Source organism: Oreochromis aureus, linkage group 19 (genome assembly GCF_013358895.1).
Source record: "Oreochromis aureus strain Israel breed Guangdong linkage group 19, ZZ_aureus, whole genome shotgun sequence".
Classification (NCBI taxonomy): Eukaryota; Metazoa; Chordata; class Actinopteri; order Cichliformes; family Cichlidae; genus Oreochromis; species Oreochromis aureus.
The window spans coordinates 14726844-14748777 of NC_052960.1; the positions used below are offsets into that span (position 1 = coordinate 14726844).

The 21934-nt window shown below is 40.4% G+C and overlaps 1 protein-coding gene across 1 annotated transcript in view; it reads right to left on the reverse strand.

Moving 5' to 3' along the window:
- The window catches only part of dph6 (diphthamine biosynthesis 6), a 58434-nt gene extending 41071 nt beyond the window's left edge, over positions 1–17363 (reverse strand). Inside the window, exons 1-5 of the mRNA XM_031747227.2 lie at positions 17206–17363; positions 16753–16844; positions 14649–14833; positions 2465–2538; positions 1446–1564 (exon numbers count right to left, since the gene is read on the reverse strand). Of these exons, the coding sequence (XP_031603087.1) occupies positions 1446–1564; positions 2465–2538; positions 14649–14833; positions 16753–16844; positions 17206–17228 (493 nt within the window). The 5' untranslated portion in view covers positions 17229–17363. The remainder of the gene's footprint in view (positions 1–1445; positions 1565–2464; positions 2539–14648; positions 14834–16752; positions 16845–17205) is intronic.
- Between the last annotated feature and the right edge of the window lie 4571 nt (positions 17364–21934).

Consider the following 21934-nt stretch of genomic DNA (forward strand, 5'->3'; position numbering starts at 1 on the left):
TTTCTTTTTACCTGTAGCCAAAACACACATCCCTAAATACACACAAACACCTACAGTGGGAGGCCAAGATACACACTCATAGTCACCCGAGGTGATTTTCCTTTCTAATTATAATCTTCCAGAAAATGTTGAGAATTTGCTTTTAGAGTTGAGATGTGTTTAGAGTAAAAAGCTTGGCAGAAGCTGCAGGGTTAGAGGGTGATTGAGGTCTTTAAGGTAGGGTGTTTTGGTTACATGCTTGTCATTTCAGGAAGTTGATTGATAGCTAATATAAATGCAGACTTAGATTTTATTGAGTTACAAATGCAAATCAAGATAAGAAAAAAAATGTTGTCTGTAGTAAACACAATTATGATACCGTGAGAAAAAAAATGGATTCTGACATCATCTCTACCCTGATGGGCATCTGACAAGTTAATATTATTTATTACCAATACGTCCTTTATAAAAGCCATTAAAAATGAGAAATGGCTCCAGGAAATAAAGCACCAATGATGAATGGCTTGACAAGTGCATTCCATAAGAGGTTATTTGAGCAGTGTTGAAAGATATGCAGAATATCATGAACGCCCCGCTCAGCTCTGTGGGTCATCAGTCAGCCGTGGACCCCTTTTCGACTGATTGCTACCAAAGGTGACAACAACCACTTAACAGCACGTAAACAGTGTCTACATGATGATCTATCGCCACGAGTAGTTTGAGAGTAAAAAGAACCATTTGTAGCCATAATTATCGTTTATCACTGGCACCGTCAAAGGGGATCCAGCTGCACTGTCAAGTAGATACAGGTAGGGATCTTAACATCATATACCAGGGAAAGAAAAACTTTTTTTTCCCTTTGTCTCTCCTGTTATTCTGTAATCTGATCTTCCTGTCCTCGGGCTCCAAAACAGGCATGTAGAGAGCAGGTGACACCACATTAACCTCTTCCGTCAGTGCTGAAGCAGTTGAAAAACGTAAATGAGAGATACCAGATTTTAATCTTCGCTTCACGGACCATGTATTCTGAGCTATGCATAAGCACAGACAGCAGAGTTTCTCACATACAATGGGGACATGTGTCGCTTATTGACAGGTTGCATTCATGTACAGGGCAATCAACTGTGATTATTTCTCGACTGCCAACCTTTCCTCCACACACCCTCCTAATACCGCCGCACACTTTTCCTCAACCCTCCTCCTTCTGTGCGTCTTATCTTTTCATATTGTTCTCTGCTTCGATACTTTTGCCGCTGGCACAAGTCTCAACACCGCGGCTAAGCTGCAGATTAATGATCAGGGCATTACTCTGCTTGTCTCCCCCGGTTACACCTTCTTTTTACTCTCCTAAAGCTCACTTATGCAAATTCTTCCTTCGGTGCCCATTCCAAACACAGCTTAACCAATATAGCACCTTGAGAGAACATAAAGAGAGCGTTCACCAGTGGGCTGAAACACAAACTCACCGAATGCGGCAACTTTAATGAGGATCGCATGAAGGTCTGATGATATCATCTCAGAGAGCAAGGACTCTTGGTCTCGCCGCCACAGGTAGGCCAAGGGCTGCAAACCAAGCCGCAAACATCTGGGGAACAGGTGAAGGGATGCAAACTGGTTAATACTGAATATTAGCCAATGTTAGAACAACTTCAAAGCCCACTTGGCTGGGCAACTCTTCATTTACGGGAAAGCTGCCACCCTGATGGGCCCACAGCGCATGCTGCCACCTGCCACCGCACCCAGTGGTTTTATTCAAGGAGAAGACACACACACACATATACACACACAAAAATCCCCCCAAAAAACTTCACCTTAAGCTGTGGCTTGTCTTTCACATAAACTCAGGTGAAACACACATATCCACAGCAGGTAACTGGAGCCAAACTGTCTGCAGACAAACGTCTACTGCTCAAGAAATGCCTGAGCTGCTTACCTATATATTTGTGTGGGAAAACAATAGCTGACTGACAGCAGGATTTGTTAATGTGAAGAGAGCCTTTGTGTTCTGCTATGTCCAGTTTGTGAAAATTAAAAAACAAGAAAAGTAGGATAAAAGACGGGGAAAAGGTGAGAGTAAAAGTAATACTTGTAGGTGTCTCTCACACGAGGGAACAATTTTTTCTTTTTCGAGTAAGAGCTGTGCGTCTACCCCAAAAGGAAAATGCACTTTTAAAATGATCAAAGTCACTTGGCAATTAGGTAACCATCAGTTTCAACCATCATTTAATTAAATTTTGCTCCATAAAAACAGAACCACTTCAAAGCTAGTCGAAATAACTTGACATAAATATAATGCAGTGCATGTATGTGTGTGTGTTTAAGCAAAACTCGGCCCAAATTTGGAGCGCAGTGAAGTAGAGACTGCAGACGATGTGCTCTTTTCTTCAGTGGACATAACAGTGTGTCTCATATAAGTTCAGAGGTGGGCGTGCACGTTGAACCAACAGTGTGTTCTGGATCGTGAGTGTGCACGTGTTCAACTTACACATTCTCAACCCGGACCCTCTGGTAATCAGAGAGAATGGCCCCTACTGACACCGCTTCGACGCCCTCCTTTTCCTGTGTGGAGCAAAAGATGGAGGAAATTTAACTACAAACACTTCTTGACTTCTCCATTATAAAGCATGTGCGATGCGCATAATGTAACAGCAATTTGATGTCACCAGTCTCTCGAGGCCAAAAACCCCTTTCTCAAACTATAACGGTATCCCAAAGTGTTATCTGAACAAAACCACACACACACAGAGATGTAAACACAGACGCACAGAGACTGAAAGACACAAAGAAAGCAGATTCCTGACAGCTCACTCCTTTCATTGGACCGCAATCCTGTGGGGATGTTTACACTCTGGTCGTATCAAGGCCTTTACGGTCCAGCCCATATCCCCTTGGAGGTTTGCGCACATGGCTCTGTGAGTGAACTTGCATGTTTATGCTTACGTTTGTGTGTGTGTGTGTGTGTGTGTGTGTGTGTGTGTGTGTGTGTGTGTGTGTGTGTGTGTGTGTGTGTGTGTGTGTGTGTGTATGTGTGACTGGAGGCACCAGCACCACCAAAGGCAATTGCTGGACCTTATCAGTAGTCTAGTATAAGCAGGAGATGAGAGTGTCTGGCTGCAGCCTGCATCCTGTACACCCACAGCTGGAAGATGGAACCACAGTGACAACTTGAAGTATCAGCGGAACTTTGTGTCTGTGAGTGGCATGTATCTTTAATACTGCTAAGGGCTAATCTAATTGCTTTTCATATCATATTCATATTTCAGAAACAGTGAGACAACTATGCACTCGAGAGATACTGACACAGCCTTGAGATGCATTCAATCTTCTTACAGAAAAACAAGCTTGATCTGGAGTGACAAATACAAACACACACACTTACACACGCGTGTAAGCAAGGGCTACATGCTGACGTGCATACATACAACGAAATAAAGGCACAATCTCTGTCTCCACCTCAATGCCCCTCCCCTACTCAAACCCACCTGCAGATTCATTAGAACATTACATGGGCTGTAATTAGAATAAGAGGCAGGGGTAGAAGCAGTGGAGGGATGCACAAGTCTCCACTAAATTACCTTGTAGCCATTATCAATTTCCCTGGCTACTGGTCCTTAAGATAAACCCCCCCCCCACCACCATCACACACACACAAACGCACACACAGACACAAAAACACACACAGACACACACCCCTCCTTCTCCCTGTGGTCCCTTCCTGCAATTTTTCTCTGCCTGATAAACATGCTGATTAAAGCGAACAGCGTGTAAACCTTTGATACTTTCCTAAATGAAATCCATGCCCTGCCTGGGGCCTGATGCTGAGCTGAAACGCACTGTACCTCACACACGCAAACACACACACAGCTCCACAAAGGCGTGCCAGCTAATCAGATAAAGGATGTGCTCCGTGTGTGTGTGTGGCTTTGCGAATGTGTTTAGCAGAGAATGTGAGGAAAAAAAGTGATGCTAAACACATACCACAAATAATTCTTTGACCTAAAGTTAAACACAAAACGATCTTAAGAAGGCATTCGGCACTCCAGTTTTGTTTTGTTTTTTTATCTCGCCAATCTGTTCCGCACTGTAATGTACATTTATAGTCAATCCCATTGCCCGGTGACAGTAATTAAGTCAGACTGATAACATTTCAGCCCAGCACAGAACGAAGGGGGCTGCAGGCAGTGCCATGTAATTCTAGGTAAGCCTCAAGGCCAGCACTCTATTCTAATGCAATGATAACCTTTTCCCTAAATGCAACTGTCACTCCCTAAAGAGGCAAATTAGGAGGTACAGAGTGGGATAAGAAGAGACACAGAGAAAGACGAAAAGATATCCAAATGAGAGTGTTGAAGAAGTGTGCTACATCAACACCAATTTGGTCCCTTGACTTTAAACTTGCCAGGACCTGACAGACTATCAGAGCATCAGAGCAACAACAAACAGCTTCGTCTCGCATTTCTGTCTTTCTGTCTCCCTCTATCTCGTTTCTCTCAGGAGCAAACTGTTGTAGGTGCTTGGACCTCTGAGGTTCAACCTGACTAATTAAATGGCTTCACTTTTCTTTTCCGTTCAGCCTTACAACCAGGCACACTCGCCACTAATGACAACACAAGAAAAAAAATTCTCACACATCCTCTTGTTTTCAGTGGAGATTCTAACTACTAGACCATTTGGCAACGGCTTTGGGAAATGATTATTTTTGGATGTGGTAATGTTTTTGTCGCTATTATAGCCATCGCCAGGAGACAGGCAGGAATGAGGGGGCAGCTAATGCTGCTCTGGATAAGATTTTATAAATTCTAGACATATTTTCTCATCCTCTGTGGGAGGAAGAAGGATAAATTATTGTGAAGAGGGGGTATATGTACATATAAATCTAAATTGATGGATATTATGGGAATTGTTCTATGTCTATTCATGACGCCATAAAAAAATCCAAACTTTGATTTTATAGTAGCTGAAAAATTTATCAAAATGGTTTATAGTGGAAATATTTGACAAAGCGACTAGGTAGCTCATGAAGCACAGTATAATAATAAATAATAATAAAATCTTTATGAGAGCTATCTGGGTAAACGATGTTTTGACTATATTAGAGGTGGGATCTGGGTAACATAATGATAAATCAAGGCAAAGGTCAAGAAGAGGCCTGTGACCTACAAACCACTTCTCTTCCTCAGTGATTGTTGGCACAAGATCTAAAGAAAGAACTCCCTCGCTACCCTGATTCAATGTCACTTTTCTTTTTTCAGCATTTAATGACCCTTGTTCATTAAAGGAAGCCTCACCTGATCCAGGACCCGAGGCCCTGTGTTATCTCATGCCCAGAGCAGGACTAATTCTCGCATGGTGCTGTGCAACAGTGCAACCCCTCAGCAGCTCCGTCAGAGGCAGACTAAACAAAAGCCTGGCCTGGCTTCCCCTGTCCTCTCCGGCAGGCAGAAAAGCTATTAATGAGGATCTATGGCCCAAAGCAGTGGAAGTCCTTAGTCCCCCCAGCCATGTCCATCAGGGTACTTAGCCCCATGCAGTCATTAACTTCTGTTACTAATTGTCAAATTCATTAAACTAATCCTTCCCCCACATCCGGATGTCTCCCGTGGAAATGGATGGAGAGGGCTGAGTTATTAAGATGTCAGCTGTGGAGAAGATTAAGGCCAGCAGACATGCTCCACAAAGAAACGATACGGCCATTAAACTCTATATCAAGGTAGTGTGCGTGATATACTTTGTAATTATATATACATTCATCTTAGTAAGGGAGTGAAAGACTGCTTCAAATGTATTCACAGTCACAGACATGCCTTCAGTAAAGATATGTATCTGCCTCAAAGACAAAAAAAATCAACTACAGAATTCAGCTATGATCTCAGCTCTCAGCGTTAAAGGTACTAACCCATTCCACATTTTCATTCAGGGTAATATTCAACATTCAAAGCCATTAACAGCAACTAAAGCAATTAGAAAGCCATAAAATATTAAAAATTCAATATTCATATTCATATGGAATACATCAGAACCCTCATTAACTCGCTCTCAATGGCTGTCACAATGAGGTCTTAATTATACACCCTAACAATACAAAGCTCCATTTTGCAAAATGGTAGGTTTCCAAAATGCCCGATTGAGTCTGTTCTGACAGCAAGGAGTCCAGAGCTGGCAGATCTCAACTATTATAGACACCAGGCCACACGTTTCCTTAAAATATCCGCTTTTTATCAAGTCTAAACCTGTTGACACGCTCACTGTATAATATTACTGGCTGGTGTATGCAGCATTCCTGTCTGTGATAGCAGGGAGGTGGGGAAGTCGACAAAGTGGGGAAATTAATTAAAGTGGTCTGAATGACAGTTTGCTCAAGGGCACCAAGGTGCCATTACATGCTCTCCATTGCTGCAATCACACTGTCACATCGTCACTGTGCCTGACCCCAAGACCTCCAATCCCACCCCTCCTTCTCTTCAACGTTCCTTTCCCCTCTCTGTGTCTTCTCTTCACTCCTCTCTTCCTGGATCCATCAAGTAAGTGACTGGATGCGACACGGTTTTAATGTTCTCTGCATTAGCTCTGGGCCTGTTCCAACGTAATGGGATTGTTCTCCCTTGTTCACCTGCATGGAAGGAACATGGGGAGGGGTTGGACCCTGTTGTAGTAGCTCACGTAGATGTCATACAGGAGATGGGGCTCGCGAGGGTCAAGCGGTTGTGTTTAATGTAATGTAGACACAGTCTTGGGGCGTGTTGGGCTGTCCTGACAGCGTAGACATGCCAAACTGACAGGAAGCTTAGTGTGAGCTTAGTAGGAGGAGACACTGCTTATTTGTTGTAAATCAGCTTCCTCATTGTCATTCCAACGAGACTGTTAAACTCCAAGGTGACTCCAAGAGTTGGTAAAGGAGAAATGGGATGTGGAATGGTGCATACAACGCACAGGATATTCTTAACGATCGTTTAAATTAAGGTACACCCAACGTTCACAAAATCATATTCTGCTTATACAGTACATACTGAGTCTCAAACAACAGGTATTGTGTCTGATCCATCAAAACAAACAAAAAGGACACGCAGGCTTAGCGAATGTTTTTGTAAAACAAACATCGGCAAAATCTTGTTCTGAAAGGCTTTCAGAGACATTCCCTTCGGTAAATTGGCGGAGCTCTGCGTCTAAAGCAGCTGTTGAAAGACAGGCTCTTCCTTTGTGCTTGAGGACGGTCTGGCAAGATGACTCAACACGTGTCAGTCTTCAACCATATAGAGTGGTGGAATAAGAAAAACAAAGTTCTCACAAAGCCAGCTGTTCGCAAAGCCAAATGCCCTGAACGGTTCCTGAGATGATGCAGGTCATAGTTACGAGAAGTGTGGAGAGGAAGCAGACGAGGGGAGAGTATTATCCTCTGCCGAGGCCACTATGCAGGTGTGACCAGGCAACAGAGGATATGACATGAGGCATTGTCTATTTAGCATGATGAGTGAAGGACGCTTATCAGTCGAAAGCCAAAGAAATGTGATGAGTGACAGCGCGGTGTGCACTGATTAGGGTCTGGGGAAGAATGAAAAAGAAGCTGTTTTTATCCACATAGGTACTAATGCTGCTTTTTATGGCTGAGCATGAATTTGCTCAGTTTCCTAGCCTGAAGTTTACACACACACACACACACACACACACACACACGCACGCACAGTCTTTAGTCTTGGATAGTGATTCATTTACAATGACAGAGCTGTTTTCAGCAATAGAGCCTGAGCATAAATATGCCATGCCGCACAGCTGGAAAATGTAGAAATTCATCAGGGTTAAAAAGTAGAGAGATTAACGTTTCACGAGTTTCCTCTAAGATATATACGGTTACGTAAACACAGGCCCCGCCAGTCATCAGGCAGGGAGGGAGAGGGCCTTCGCCAAAGCAAGCACAAAGCCCTGGTTTCAGCAGGCCAAGGACAAGGAGGCTTTCCATATCAACACACATGGAAAACTAAATGTCGGGAAGCACCAGTGAGGTTGTTTATCGATGTACGGTATAACCATGAATACTTGCAATTCAAGAAAACAAGTTTAGTCATTAGTACTTAAAATGCAATACTTTATTTTTTGTAGACCACATTAAATAAACTGTCAGCCTCTGACTTTAAGTTGATTCATGAATTTTTAGGATTTTTAAATAAAACCACTGTGATTTCCTGCAAAATTTAAATTTAACTTAACTAAATATTAAACAGATAAGATATTCTCACTTATATCATGAGTGAAGTCATTAAAGTGTATCCATACATACGTAATGATGTCGATATCCACACAGAAGACACTGGCCCACGGAGACAAGAAGACACACACACCCCTAAACGCACACACACGCAGCCTAAAATGTAAATGTTTTTCTGGTGAGGTCAGAATCCAGGCTCTTGGCATTTTGGCTCTTCTGCCCTCCGTCCTACATAGTTCCAACAGACGTCATGCTCCCCCAACACACACACGCACGCACGAACACATGCGCGCACACACACTCCCCAGAGAGAGACCAGAGGAAAATATTGCTGTGATGCTGGTTTAACCCACTCTCCAGACTCCAGACAGTGTTTTTCTACGGCTGGTTATGACTTTAGCTGCGGGAGGTGATGGGGCCTGCCACGAATATTTCTTGAGGGGAATGGTTCACAAAACAAAACATAAAAGCCCTCTTAATTTCTGAGTAGATGAATGGCAGGGAGTTGAAAGACTTGACACAATTCCTCAGCTCTCAGCTCTGAGGCAGACAGAGTTGGGCCTGACTAACTGTTGATACTGGTGCATTTAAGAGGTTTTATCGAAAGTCCAATCTCCTCCACAACTTGAGTTTTTCTTACAAGGTTGGATCCTTCATATTTTATGATATCTGGAGAGTAAAAACAACTGAACTGAGTCTGAGGAAGGCATGTAAAGCTTAGTTTATATTTTCAGACAAAGCTAAAATTTTGAAGTTTTTAAAGCAGAGAAGAAAGTGTTGAAGATGTAACAACAGATCTCTGATGATGAAGTAGAAGCTGATTTGCAAAAGTCATTCAAAGGCATTTTGAAGAAGGCATGCCAAACAATCACAGTGACAAAAAGGAGGTAAAAAAAATGTTTGCCAGGACTAGAAAATTATCACAACTTTTCTCTAAATAAAAAACTGAAAATCAAACTAAAACAAGGAATCATATGAACACACTTTGTATAATCCTTTACTTCAGTGCATAACATTGAGGCAATAGCTCAAATGCAATAACCTTCTGATACATCTACAATTCATTCAGTATCAAAATAAAACCAGAAAAAAACCTACCATAAACACGCACGTTTCTCATTGAACAATGTTCAACAATGTAGTGGTTTGTGCCCTCGGCAAGTCGAGATAAGGCTATCAGCTTCCATCATCGCTAAACAAGATTGAGCAAAGTACATTAAGCAGAAAAATACAAACAAATTACAAAGGCTTGAGGCTTGACTCTTTATCTAATGTTTGTGGGGACTGCTAGCGTCAGTTGGTGGGAAATGGGCCTGCATCTAATAGATCCTGTCCCACCACTTCCACACGGCCCGCGAACAATACACAGTGCCATTATCTCAGAGCTAATGCTATCCTTCCTCATGTGCAAAACAAGTCTGCAATCTCAACCTCACTGCCACTGCGCCGACCAACACAAATACAAGCATCTCAGGACCAAAGGAAAAGATAACAATGGCTATCACAAAAAGAGGCAACACCGAGAGACAGCTGTTTGAAATCTGTCTGAAATCTACACTTTAACACGCTGTGCTGCATCTTAAAGTTAGGAACTGCAAACTTTGCTGAAACGTAAGAAAACAAAACTGTCACCAAAGTGATTATCCTTTGGTTCAAGGCTGCTTGCGAGCTACTTCCAGTAACACCATTTAGAGGTCTCTCAGCACCACAAACAAGCTACAACAAGCCTGCATTAGCTTTGTTATTGATCTGATCTCCTAAACCCTCGCTGTGACCCCAGAGGTCATGATTTATGTATTAAGCAGCTTTTTAAAGAAATCCATTTTCCTGTTGAGCCCCCAATGTACGTCTAATGCGGCACCATGCCGGTAATCAGAGAAGAGCTGCGTGTTTGATTTTGCCCCCCCCCCCTCTTCATAGTTCACACTCCTCCTGAACATCTTGTCTCACAACACCTCAGCTGCCTAATCAATACTACAAAGATACAGAGATTCCTCCGCCTGCCTACCAGCCAGTCTGCCCTCCTCTTCCTTTCTGCTCCATTCTTTCTACTATGTCTCAGTCCTTTTCCCTTCTTTCCTCACAGCAGGATGCACCTCCATCAGGGAACTTGCAACAAGGCAGTGCCAGGCTTCTGAAGGGTCCGGATGAAAGTGCGACGACAGCACAATGGAGACAGAGATGTAGAAGAGAGAACGAAGGAGTGAGGGAGCGAGAGAGAGGAATGAGACAGATTGTTTGGACTTGTGGACGGGCTGCTTCTGCGATCCCACAGGGCCCCACTCTTGTCTGCTGATGTCGATAATGGCGCGGCAGTAGTTACTGAGGACGAGGGGGGAATGTGTATGTAACAATGGTCAGGAGAAACAGGGAATAGGGGGAGAGTGTGTGCAAGTTTAGGAGAAAGATTAGCTCACTTAAAAACAAGGTGTTCTAACACACACCAATGGAAGGGAATGTTTCATCTACAAAGGCCAAAGGTCTCAGTGCGCCTTCCCAGGACTTTTCTCAGACATCTAAAAAAAAAAAAAAAAAAAATACACACACACACACACACACACACACACACACACACACACACACACACACACACATATATATTTATACTGGCTTGTTAAAAAAAAAAGAAAACGGGGAAAGCTGGATCTTAACTGAACAGTCTTATAAAAATAATTAATTAATTAATTAAAATCATGTTTCTGAAAAGTCGAATGCATTAGAGGACAGGAAATTGGATTTGAAAGTAACATTTCCATCGTTCTCAAAGCAGGGTCTCAGTATGACAGAGATGTCACAGCGCTGCTAATTAGAGCTGGCAGAATAGAACATGTGCATAGATATCATCTATTGTTCCTCATCACTCTAATGAGCTTAAATGTCTTTGTCTTTATTCATCAGCTCAAAGGTTGCAGAGTTGCTGCAATAGAGTCATTTTCTTTTTATAAAGTATCTATTACCATATCAAGTGACTGAAGCTACAATTACGTCTTTCCAAAACTCAATGCCATATAGGTTGTCCTATCTCTGAAAGATCTTTGTGTTGTAAAATGGAATTAACTACTCATAATTCATAACATCTACTTGTGTACAATAGTTTGCGGCTGAGGGTGACAAATAGAGTGCATATGGATTGTAGTGAAAGGACTACAGTGTTGAAAGAGAGGCAGAGGTGTGCACGGATGACAGCAATAGACCTGTTATCACGTAACACAGGCCTGTTTTGACCTGACCTTGAACACACAAGCACGCGCACACACACACACACACACAAGCTGGGTCACAGGGAATAAAGAGCCACTGTGTCAGGTCACAGAGCACAGAGAGAAGGATAAAGGAATTGAGGGATGTGATATGACTAATATGAGGGGTTTTGCAGGCCTTTGGGGGAACTGGCTTTACAGCCAGGGGTGACTGACACTGTTGATCTGTATCACACATGAGAGCGGATCACAGCAGAGGGGAGCAGAGCAGCCACACAATGAAGTATGGACACACTACCTATGAAATCCACAAAAAAAGCACACTTATACAGAAGGAGTTGGATTTTAATTCTTAGCAATAAATACAAATGTTGTGCTTACAGAAAAACATCTTTATGTAAACTTTATATTCTAGTGTAGTTTGAAAGCGTCGTTGAGAATGAAAAGATGTCATTTCTGTGAAAATGCATTCTTAGCTGTATATATGTGAAAGTGCTCCACCAAAACTTATTTCTCCCCCTCAAAGAGCAGGTTCAAAGATCAGCACCTTGCAGGATGGGCTTGCATGCATGTTGATCAGGTTACACACTTCAAAGAAGCACAGCTATACACAGCCAGCGATGAGAGCAAAGGGGGCCAAGGATAGGGCCACATTGTCATTCTGCTATTATCAGTACTGCCAGGGAATGGATAGCTCATTTTTTCTATTACAGTCGGGCTTTTTTCCCCCTCTGTCAACAAAGGTTCTGAAGAATATGATCTCTTCCTTTGAATCTTTCAAATGGCTTCAAACATTCTTAGAGGCCAGTGTGTATAGATTATGTTTGGTTTGTCAGCAAACGGGAACGATCCATAGATGGCACTGTTGGCTCATGCTACGAGTCAGACACCAGCACTGCAAAACGGGGAGGAGGAGGAAGTGAAGAGAATCCACTTAAAACTCATCAACTTTGGATCTGAGGAAAAAAAATCTTTCATCTATGCTCAAGTGTCATTTGCCAAATATAATCTTGTAACTTCTAATTAATTCAAACTGTGAGAAAGAATCTTTCAAAATATCACACTTTCCAAAACAGAACACATTTTTTCATGCTAAAACTGTTCTTTTCCAACAATAGTGATTTAACAGCTCATTATCAAAAGCTGTGTTTTTTTTCCCCTTCTTTTTACTCCCCCCTCCATCATTTCCTTCACTAATCAACAACATTAAAAAGTTTATGGTCAAAGAAATATGTTTGTTTTTGTCTAATTTTTTTGGAAATAAAGAAAAAAGAAACAAACTGAGGAATATCTACTCAACTTGAAGGAACGTAACCGAAATGATTTTCTAAGACGATATTTGAGATGACATGAGAAAGTTTAGGAAGTTTAAAAATACACTTCAAGTTAAATAACTTACTATTTCAATACAGTACATAATGTGGAACTGTGGTACAAGTTAGTCACTCGTTGAAAAATTAACTTTCGAGAGCAGTAACTTGAAATTTGAGATTAAAAGATTGTATTCTTATGGTTGCCATAACTTTACGGATGAGAGGAAGCCTGTTGTTTATGGTCCAGGTCTGCTGATGACAGAGGGGTGTGAGGGGTGCGCCGGGTGACCAGTGGAGGTCTCCCGGCCTGGGAGGGCCTCACTGGAGTCAAACTGCCCTGATCTATGGCCTGTCTGACTGGCGAGGTCAGACCAAAAAAACCCTGGAAATGGGAAATTAGCAGCCCTTTGCAATTAGAGCCCTGACCACAGGCAGAGTGGGCATACTGCATCACATTCCACAAAGCTGTCCACTACTTGACTCACAAAAGTGGTAAATACCGAGCTGTGTGGATGTGAGTGTACTAATAAGATAACCCGAAAAATCAAGAACTTGCCCATGTAGCTGCATGTGAAAAGATTTCTACTGCACACGGCAAAGGAAGTAAGGAAGTAAGGTAAAAATGCCTTCAGGCTGGCAGACTGGCCCCTGCCACTAAGGTGGTGTAGGGCCTTGAAGCAGTCAGATGAACATGTCTCCACACATACCTGCACAACGATTCACGCATACCTCTGTCATATACACCACATCAAGCGGAATCCCATTTCAACAACAAAGTCCCATCCAGCAACCCATAAGGAGTGCTTAAATGTTGATGCTGCCAGGTTGTGTGGGGCTTCAGCGGGGATAAAGTGTTACACAGGATCAATCCCACACGGTGTTTGTGCTGACAGCAGGGAGAGCCTTTGCTCCTGTTGAAGCGTGTGTCCAGGTAGCCTCCTCATGGCTGCAGGCGGTCAGGTAGGCAAGCAGTGCCAGCAGTGTGCTAAACACACATGCAGTTATCTCAAACCTGTCAGTCAGCCACCCCGTACCTAGTTGGACCACCAAGGCCTCATACATAATTTGCCATCAAATGAATATTTTCTCAGAGTCCTGTCAAAAGTGGTATTTGATGAAATATTAATTTGGTGATTAATTTTTGCATCTGATCTTCTGTCAAGTGAGATAAAAAAAGAATGGAATTTTTCCTGTGAAGCCATTGTTCAAGGGCACCTCTCTCCAACTTTGCCCATAAAAAATTGATTAAGTGATCCAACAGCCACACTATTATTCCAAAGTAAAATAAAAAGAAAACATACCTTATTTTCAAAGGAAAAATTAAAATATGCTAAATCAGGCAGGCTAAAAGCACTATATGGGCTTTTTAGTCTCCCCGGCAGTTTGCAATAGGAACTAAGAACTGACTAGACAGTTCAACTTCAATTTCTTTTTGGGAATTAAGGAAGACCAAAAGCAACACTATGTGGATTTTTATCAGAATGCAGCTGAAAAGCCAACACTCATTACAGTATAGAGTGCTTTAGTGCACCCGGCATGAAAAGGAAACATTAAAAAAGCCTTTTTTAGGAAAAGGACTTTCATATTGTAGCAAGACAATAACAAACCACATAATCATCATGTATTACAACAATATGACTCCACTGTAAAAGAGTTTGGGTGCCTGCAGTGTAGACCTGTCATCCACTGAAAACACTCAGCAGATTATAAAACACTAAACTACAACCAAAACTGTCAAGCAGTAGAAATTTTACTTCAAGCAAGTAAGCATTTTACACAGTTACCTTAATGTCTTTGGAAGTTGCACTCTACAGATAAATCAAGAAAATGAAACAATATTTTTGTGCGTAGAAATAAAATGTCATGGGCACCTAAAGTATTCAGGCCTCTTGGCCGGAGGATATGGATTGAAAATGCACATCCGGGGTAATAAACTCTTCTGGCACAGATGCCTACCTTCACAAGGTGCAGCAGCTGATAAAGGTCCTCTACCTCATCTCCCTCTGTCTCTCTGTAGTTTCTGCTAGTGTCCAGGCTAGATCCCTGGATGGTGCGTCTATACAGAGGTAAGTCCATGGCATCGGCATACAGTTCTATAGCCTGGTGGCCCACCGTCTGGTACATGTAGCTGTCCAATTCATCTAATACATGAAGGAAAATGAGTTACAACCTGTGCATGATGAGAGCCTTAATCGCGTCTGACAAAAGGGATTTCACTGGATTATGCACAAGAAGTGATGTTGCAATTCCCTGAGAAATAACTGACATTAAATATCTACCTCTACAGCTCTACAGTTAATGAATACTATATTAAAAATGATCTGACTATATGTTTTTATTAATACAATACATTGTATATTCAAGATACCACACATTAAAGAAAACATTTTTTAATGAAAGTAATTTAAAATAAACTTATTTCACTGTAAAACCTTGCATGACAAAAGTCTGAACAAACTTAACAGAAAGTTTCAAGTTTCATCATTTTTGCAGCAGTGACCTAAAAACTTGTCCCGGTGCCTCAGAGGTCACAGGTGCAATTTCCAGATGGACACAGTAAATTTGGATTGGTGAAGTGAAAGAGCAGCACTTGCACCTTCCTCATTAACACCACTTATATGCACTTCAAAAAGGCCCTTAAACCCTAACTGCTCCAGAGGAGCTGCTCAGCAGCCAATATAATCCTGCGCCACTCGGTCAGGCTTGTACTGGGCCGCTTCCAGGTGTTAATAAGAAACTATGAAAACATGCACTAGGGATGCATGAGACTGGAGGATGAAAAGCAAAAACTAAAACCAAAATTCAGTAATTAAGCAACTGATTTTTAGCTCCGTGTTGCTACATATATACAAGTGTGGCTCCTCACACATGCGCATAGGCAAGAGAGTGACACGCACTATAGTTTATAATCAAAGTTCAAGTCAGTTACAGTTATAACAAACTCTTCCATTTTAGCCTAAAAGGTGAAGCAGCTATAGACAGTTGTGAAATGGCACTATACTATGAATAAAACTGAAATGAACTAAACTGGAAAAAAATCCCAACAACTCAGGCCACTTATCATAGTTAGGCCAACATCTTAAATTATACCAGACAGACAGAAACCAAAGATTTCCTTTGGGAAAGCACTCAGTGTGAGTGTGGAGGAAAAACTCCTTTTTAACTTCAAGAGACCTCTGGCAGACTTAGGGAGGGCAGGCATCTATGCGAACAAACTGCAAGATCTGGGCAACTCCAAACGATACAGAGCACCCGCTCCAGTATTTCAATCACTAAAAATAGAGAATATTTTTCCAGAGCCCGATTTAGTGATATTTGCAAATTATCTCATGAAGAGTTCTTCCTCACTAAATTTTAATTCCTCACGATTAAAGTGTTCAAAAATACGGGAAGTATCAATTTTAGACAATAATGCTGTAGTGTGGGCTATACAGTACAAGGAAGTATAACTGTAAAACACAGAGGAGAAGTTTAATGAGAGATACATAATTTTAAGTAAGTTTACAACAAAAAATTTAAGTGCTATTATTGAGAAGAATTTTAGTTAAGTACTAGAGAGAGCATTGATGTTGCATTATATAAATAGAACCTGTTAATCTGCAATTGGACATGTTGTTTCTCTTCACATTTTTTTCAGTTATACACATTAATGTGTTGGTATTAGACACAAAATACATATCATATGGGCATACAGTATAGTGTGAATAGGGAATTATTGTAAACTTCAAGTATATTGTGGCTAAATGTTTTAAATGTATTTAATCATTAACTTAGGTTTGAAACTATTCATATATTTTTGGCCTACTTAGCATTCCATAAATTACTCTGGTTATTTTAAACACTAATATTTCAATATTTCATTTGTTAAAACATCAAATCAGATCAAATATGTGTAAGGACACAGCACACAAACATGCAGTTCAAAAGTGAAATGGATCAAATATTTAGTTTATGTACAGTTATTGGGAACGGAAGTGCAGCTGGTTGGCCCATATAGCAAAGCCAGCTCCAGCCAGCTCCTGGGGCTTACAGATAAACCCCAGGAGCACCTTTTGCTCACCTGTGTGAGCAGGGCGCAGGTTGGCCAGTGCTACGATCCGGTGCCCAGCAGCAACACACTGCATCATGTTGTAGCAGCTGTCTTTGCCCCCACTGGAACACAACATGATAAACAGACACAGAGGCTAAGCTGACACACACATTAACATGGGTGCAAAGTTTAGCAATGTGGGAATGTGGTGCACCAGAATTAATATCCAGGGTTGGAACACAAGTTTGTGGATGTACCGGGTGAGTTCTGGTGCACTACTCTTACAGCACGTTACAGCCACTCTATGCCACTCTTTCATTCGTTTTCAAATCCTTAGGCAATAACTCTACACCTACATGGGTGTCATATTCTTGGTTTGAATTAACTCATATAGATACATCAGCATCTGTAGCTTACTGCTCTGCATGCACAAATCATCAGTGACAGACCTGTGTGATGGTTAAAGAGGCAAGCTGCGATTACCTTATTAACGCAACCACTTTCATCCTGTTAGATTTCGTTTTTGAGCCTAAAAACACCACAAGTATGGACTACAATGTACACAATGTGATAACCCCGCTTAGCAACCGGCGAGCGTACACAAAAACATGTGGAAGCCAGACTTCCGGGTTGTTGAAGGACCCTCTTCATTCGACTAAGGTGCCCTCTAATGTGCCTGACAGAAAATCCGTAACACCGCTCTCTTTCTTACTTACATTATTGAAATGTAAGGTTTATTAACAGCTACTGCTTAATAATTCAAATCTTTTAAAAGAAAAAGAAAGTATAACGGTACTTGTTCAACCAATAGTGGATAAAATATATTACACTGAAAGACACCAAGAAAATATTTTTTTTTAAATAAATAAATAGATGTTATTTATTTTATAGTGCTAAAAAGAGGATAGCGCTGTTGGATATTACCAAGCCTGTCGGTCAAAGGTTTATACTCTGTATGTTCAGTCAGTGCTGCATATTCCCATCACAGTGCAAAGACATGCAGCAAAGACTTACTGTTTCACTGTTAGGTGTTTCCAGGGTGTACATAAGTTACAAAAAAAGTGTGCGTGTTTTAAACATATGTGAAATGGCATATTTCATATATTAAAAAATGAGTTTGACATGTCTACTTTTTTATAGATATAGCTGAAAAAACATTGAAAATGGTTTATTTACGCTGCTGCCACTGCTTGCTGTATTATAACGTAATCAAAGTGGATAGGCACTGCAACTCTATTGACACGCATCCTTTGCCTCTTGTGTCTCAAGAGAGGGCCTAAAGTCCATGCACTGGTATTCACACACAGGTTGCGCTTTTCCTCTGAGGGAGCCCTATTTTGCTCAGAGGAAAGCCTTTGATGCTCCTTTTGCTCTCTGTTGTTGTGCCAGAGCAGAATAATTGCACTGCTTTTGTGTGCTTCCCTCACCTTCTACCCCTAAGCAGGCCAAAGGCAACTGATTCTGTCTGAGTGTACAAAATTGAGAGAGACGTCTCTTCATCCCCTTGCTTTTTTTTTTACTAGGTTCCCTTTTTTGTTTTTGTTTTGGTTTAGCTGCATTCATCCTGAATATATAGCAAAATCTACAACCTGCAGATGAGCTTCATTTATGTTGGGGTGCAGACAGTATAGACTGAATAGAAGGATTTGTTTTCTAATGGAGTAATATTTTCTTATGATATGTTCATTTTTCCCCTCTTTATTACATGAGATGATAAAAGATGTAATATTTGGTCACTTAATTTTTTTGTAATTTCTGTCCTTGTTCTTTATTTATTTATAGTTTACTTGGTTTAAATTCTTTGACATGGCAACAATAAAAAAAAATTGAGTTCTATTATATTTCAACTATTTTATTGAGATATAATAGAGCTGAACAAGTTACTCAGTCCCCAGTCTAGTGTACCAAAAAAATGCACAACAAACAAGTGCCTGTATATCTGTAGGATGAATATTTCAATATTTTGATCTTATAGGAAATTTCAGTTGAAAGGATGAGTGATATAGTTTTAAAAAATGTTCCTTTGACATGTTTGTTTGAAAAATGACCTCGTGCTGGAGAGCCAGTCACATCCCTCTGGGTCTGGTTGTCCTTCAGTTTTGTAAACTCATTAATACATCACCTGTGTTTTCCAATTGTGCTGGTTATACTTTATATTAAAAGTTCTCAGCCTGTGGTAATTTCCATTAAAGCCCAAGCCCATAACATAGGACTAATGCAAATTTTGTCACTTATCACTTTTAATTTATGTCGTTTATTACCTAGACAAATAAAGAGGTGTGTTGTTCATGTTTTATTTGTGGCAGCATTTTGCTGACGTAAAAGAGCGTTTTATGTCCGTATTGTTGGTGTGATGGGGATAAAAAGTGTTGATGGATGGCCCAACTGAGACACAGCCAATGGACGTGAATATGAGACGCATAAATATGAAAGCAAGGCAGCAGGAATCAAATGACACCCTTGGCCTTTTCTTAAAGGAGCATGTGCATATGACAGGTGATTTACACAGACACACAAACTAATTTTTGTCGCACAAGGACACAAAAACTTTGGGTGTAATGAGAAACTAAGGCCTCAAATCACAGGACAATAAATTGAGTGTCAGAACAGGGCAGCCAAGGTTGCAGGCTGAGTGGCCAGAATACAAACACACAAACACACTTGTGCACCACGTCATGTATGGAAGCAGAGGATTGGGGGGGTTTGAATAACAGTTGCTTGTAATGCTTACATGATATTTATGCATTACATTAAAAATAAAGAAAATAAATAAATAACAGTGTAGTACATTTTATTTATCAATAAAATATTAAGTTGAAAGGTAAAAATGTAAGTAAATGTAATGTAAGATTAGATAATCTTACCAATAAATGTTAACTCTAAAGAGAAAATTAGTTTTACTCCTGACAAAAAACACAAGGTTGTACAACTTGTGAATAAATGAGCAAGTAAGTGCCATGATAGCCAATAAAAGGAAACAATAAGATGCAATAAAGTATCTAAAAAATAATAATAATTTATCACACAATATAACAGTTATTGTAATCATTTATACTCAGTATTTTTCAGATGTAGCGCAAAAATACTGGATTCACATGCTGTTGACATCTAAAATTAATTTTAAAATGACATATAAATTCTGTCATGTGAAGAAGTATTTACAACAGATCCAAAGTACGTTGATCTGAGTGCCATGTTTTGGTTTTTTTGTTCAGTTGGTTTTATAAAAAGGTTGACTCGTTTTAAAGAGAAATTAAATATTGGGAAAATTAACAAAACATGTACTAATGACCTTAAAACAGCCTTAATTTTAGGTTCATTTTTTTTTAGAGGCCTTTAATAAAATAAAACTGTGTGAGCAGTGTTTGGCATCGTTCTTCTCAAAGAGAACTTTCTGTTTCAGCTCAAGAAAATCCACTTCTCTTTTCTGACTCTACACCAAACATAAATTGGACGTGAATGTTACTGTAATTTGGAATTAAGTTTCAACTAAGCCACAAACAAAGTAGGGCACAAATGAAGCTATTTGCTTGAAACATCTGGTAGTCCGGTTTCCTCACGTTATTCTAAACTTTGTGAATCAACAACTACCCAAATGTCAGAGATTTATTTAAGACATTCTTCTCTATAGAAAAGTCCTGTTAATTATAGGTGAAGTTTAACAAGCACTGGTGGCCGCCAAACGTTTTAAAGTACTGATAAATTTGCTCTCAAGTGAGCAATGGTTGAAAGCAGTCCTGTGTATTCTTAACTCTACACCACTCTGGTGTTGTCTCCATCAGGGGCTCATTTTCCAAAGAACTATCAACATAATGATACCTCTTTAGGGCCTAACCACATCCAAATCAGTTAGTAAACAACCCAAACGGGGATCTGTACACATTTTTACAGACAATTAACTGTTATCACGAGGGGCCCAAATGGATTAGTAGGCTCATTAATGTCTGAGGCTAATCGGTCCTTGATTGGAAATGTGAGAGAATGTGAAAAAAAAAAGTCACGGTTTGATCCAAATCGTGTTTGATCATGACATTGTCCTGAACAACCCCCCTCCTCCAGTCTGCAAACACTAATTGAGTTTTTCCCCCAAGTCTCCCAATGAAAATTTAGCTGTTACCCCTGTTCCATTTGGCTTCTACATGACATAAAGCATTAAAATGGTTGAAAAATGTTTTGCCCAATAAGATGCTGCACTTTTGTGAGCGTTCCAAGATCATTTTGCTTAGAGCTGTTATTTGGTCTTCAAAATAATAAACATCTTTGCGCAGAAAAGTGGCTCTCACAGGCATTTAAAGTGGTGCTTTTATCTCATATCTCAATTCAACCTGAATGCAATAATATGTATATATGATGCTTCACAGAACAAAATAAATAAGTAAAAAATAATGACAGTTATGCTCCTAAGAACCTTTACTGCTTTTTTAAGGATCATTTAGCAGGAACAGAACTGCAAATTCAGAAATTTGCCGTTATATCTTCACAGTTTATATTTTTATTATTATTATTAAACAAGACAATATGGCCAATGTGGCCTTTATTTGGGGCATAATAATGCTTTAAGTCAGATGGTAATGTTTTGTAATGGCATGGTGATTTTTAGTAATGTTTACCTTGTTCAGCATGTTAGTCTAGCTTCTTGAAACATGAATTCCTAATTAGCACTGAATACATACCAAAGGAGCATTGTTAAAGACTAATAAATAGTGAACCTTGAAATCGCAGCTCTCTTGTTAGGCCTCTACATTTGTCATCATTATTGATCTGGATAGGCTATTTAAAAATAGACATTATACTTAAGAATGAGTCTGGATGTATTTTTGTATTAATCAAGGGTTAAAAGTAGATGAAGAAAAAAAAATCACTATCCCCTGACCCATGCAGCCCTGTAGAAATGGAAACTTTCCAATAGCTAAACCAGCCAACCATCCCTAAGTACAAATGTAATTTCCTGAATATTTCTCCTTGATTTGAAATCGTCTTGCCCTACTTATAGCATCCTAGAGTCAAATTATGGCTTCAGCGGTTGAAACTTGTGAAGCTTCAGCCAAAAGGATGTGGTCCATTTAAGTATACCACCATTCAACTAATTTTAAAGCAGCCAAAGCAAACTGCACACGCTGCTATCACCTGACCCTGATGCTGCCTGGCAATGGTCTACACATGGGATCTTCAGCCTAATGGTTCACAGAAACTATCTCCTCCTAGAAATCAA